Raw genomic sequence first — 2,252 nt, forward strand, 5'->3', positions numbered from 1 at the left:
CAGACTACTTTATAACTAGACCTTCTAAGTTATCTGACTTATATAACTTTCTGAGAAACTGCTGACATCGTTCTTCAAAGAGGAAGCAACATTCTATTCCCACAAGCGATGCATTCTATATCCACTGGCTTTCTGACTTACTCAGAACTTGAGATTATCTTTGGGAATTTTTGTTTTCGATGCTTGCCATTTTTTGGTGGGAATTAGTTCTTTTTTTATGTTTTAATTTTTATTCTTTGATAAGTTGGTAAACATTTTTATTTTCTTTTGTGAGGTGTCTTAATAGCATTGTCTTCTCAATACAGACAGTAAAAGATCTAATTCCTTGAGAGAAGTCTTTGGTTCAACATGTGTATTGGTAGCACTGTTGACCTACTTGTGATTTATCTTTTATTTCATTAGTGAATTTTGTTTTCCATGGTGGGTGGAGAGAGTAAGGGATGTGTAGTTTGCTGTTTAATCCCCTCAATAGCATATAATGTTGTAGGAAATATTGAACCAAACTTTTGAGATACTAAAGGCAACCTTGGTTAAGACTCTTGTTATATGCAGAAAACAAAATGCTAACAGAGTACAGCTCTGCTGAGAGCAAGATTTTTAAGAGCTAATGAGAAAACCACAAGTCATCTATGTTTGCTAATTGGCCCTATCCTAGTGAAGAGAAAGTTTTCTCATACCTTTGGGACCAGAGGTTTGCAATGAAATAAGTGGCTACCCATCTTCATGATCAATTATGCTTGGAAAAGATAAATTTTAAGACCCTAAGAAAGTCCTCCACTGTAATACTGGAAAGAGATTTGGGGGTAGGGGGGTGGTTTTGTCTTTTTATTTTTTTCATTTTGGTTTTTTTAAGACATGGTTTCTCTGTGTAGCTCTGACTGTCCTGGAACTCATTTTGTAGACCAGGCTGGCCTTGAACTCACAAAGATCTGCCTGATTCTGCCTTTTGAGTACTGGATTTAAAGGCATGAACCACCCTTATTCTGCTGGAAAGAATGTTTTTACAGGGTTTTTTTTTTTGTTGTTGTTAAAGAATTGGAGGGGAAGGAGGAAGAGTGGTGATGATGCAAACATAATATATATGAAATTCTCAAAAAAATAATTTAGTTTTTAAAGGAATTTGAAAGAAAATGCAATTTAAAACAAATGCTCCAAGGAAAGGAAAGATGAAGCCAGCACTCTCAGGAGGTCGGTATCAGTCAGGGTCAGGAAGAAACAGGTCAGGAGCCTGAAGGAAGAGGAAGCTTTAAGGCCACTCTCTTGGCTATCCAAGGGCAAAGCTGTTTTATGCTCATTACTTCCAAGCTATCAATATGTGAATGACACCACATACTATGGGTGCACCAATGTTTTTCCTATCCTTAAAAACTTGCTATTGGGCGCTGCCCAGACTAGCGAGCAATACAGTCAGGACGCCTAAGGCGACTCCCAAGAAACCAAAGGGCAAGATGTCTGCTATGCCTTCTTCATGCAGACATTCAGGGAAGTGCGTAAGAAGAGACACCCAGAGGTTCCCGTCAATTTTGCAGAGTTTTCCAAGAAGTGCTTTGAGAGGTTGAAGACAATGTCTAGCAAAGAGAAATCAAAACTTGATGAAAAGGCCAAGATGGATAAAGTGCGCTATGATCCGGAGATGAAAGATTATGGGCCAACTAAAGGAAGCAAAAGGAAGAAGGACCCGAATGCCCCCCAAAAGACTTCCGTCAAGATTTTTTTCTTATTCTGCTCCGAATTCCACCCCAAGATCGAATCCACAAACCCTGGTATCTCCATTGGAGATGTGGCCAAAAAGCTGGGTGAGATGTGGAATAACTTAAGCGACAGTGAAAAGCAGCCTTACGTTACCAAGGCAGCAAAGCTGAGGGCGAAGTATGAGAAGGATGCTGCTGACTCTAAGTCTAAAGGGAAGTTTGATGGAGCCAAGGGTGCTGCTAAAGTTGCCCGGTAAAAGGTGGAAGAAGAGGAGAACGAGGATGAGAAGGACGAGGAGGAGGAATAAAAACTCTGTCTCCTTGTGAATACCTTAGAGTAGGAAAGTGCTGTGATTGACACATCTCTTATTTGAGTTGTGTCTGTTGCCCTTGTTAGGTTTAGTTGCAAAATTTGATCACGATCATATTGTAGTTTCTCAAAGTGTCAGTGGTTTACACGAAGTGGCTGTGGGTGTCCGAAGCCCTCTGAAACTGGATCAAAGTTGTACAGAGCTCCAAACATTTTTAAAAAGAAAAGGCACTCTCGCGTCCTCCTCACTC

The 2,252-nt window shown here is 40.1% G+C and overlaps 1 protein-coding gene across 1 annotated transcript; it reads left to right on the forward strand.

Moving 5' to 3' along the window:
- The first annotated feature begins 1,468 nt into the window (after positions 1-1,468).
- On the forward strand, positions 1,469-1,948 carry Hmgb3l2 (high mobility group box 3 like 2). The gene has a single exon (XM_039108497.1). It carries the CDS (start codon positions 1,469-1,471, stop codon positions 1,946-1,948), a length of 480 nt encoding a protein of 159 aa, XP_038964425.1.
- The last annotated feature ends 304 nt before the right edge of the window (positions 1,949-2,252 follow it).

The sequence above is a fragment of the Rattus norvegicus genome, chromosome 4 (assembly GCF_036323735.1).
Source record: "Rattus norvegicus strain BN/NHsdMcwi chromosome 4, GRCr8, whole genome shotgun sequence".
Lineage (NCBI taxonomy): Eukaryota > Metazoa > Chordata > Mammalia > Rodentia > Muridae > Rattus > Rattus norvegicus.

Excerpts from the sequence above, each read along its gene's own strand:
- Hmgb3l2 (XM_039108497.1), top strand. The coding sequence starts at position 1,469 with ATGCAGACATTCAGGGAAGTGCGTAAGAAGAGACACCCAGAGGTTCCC.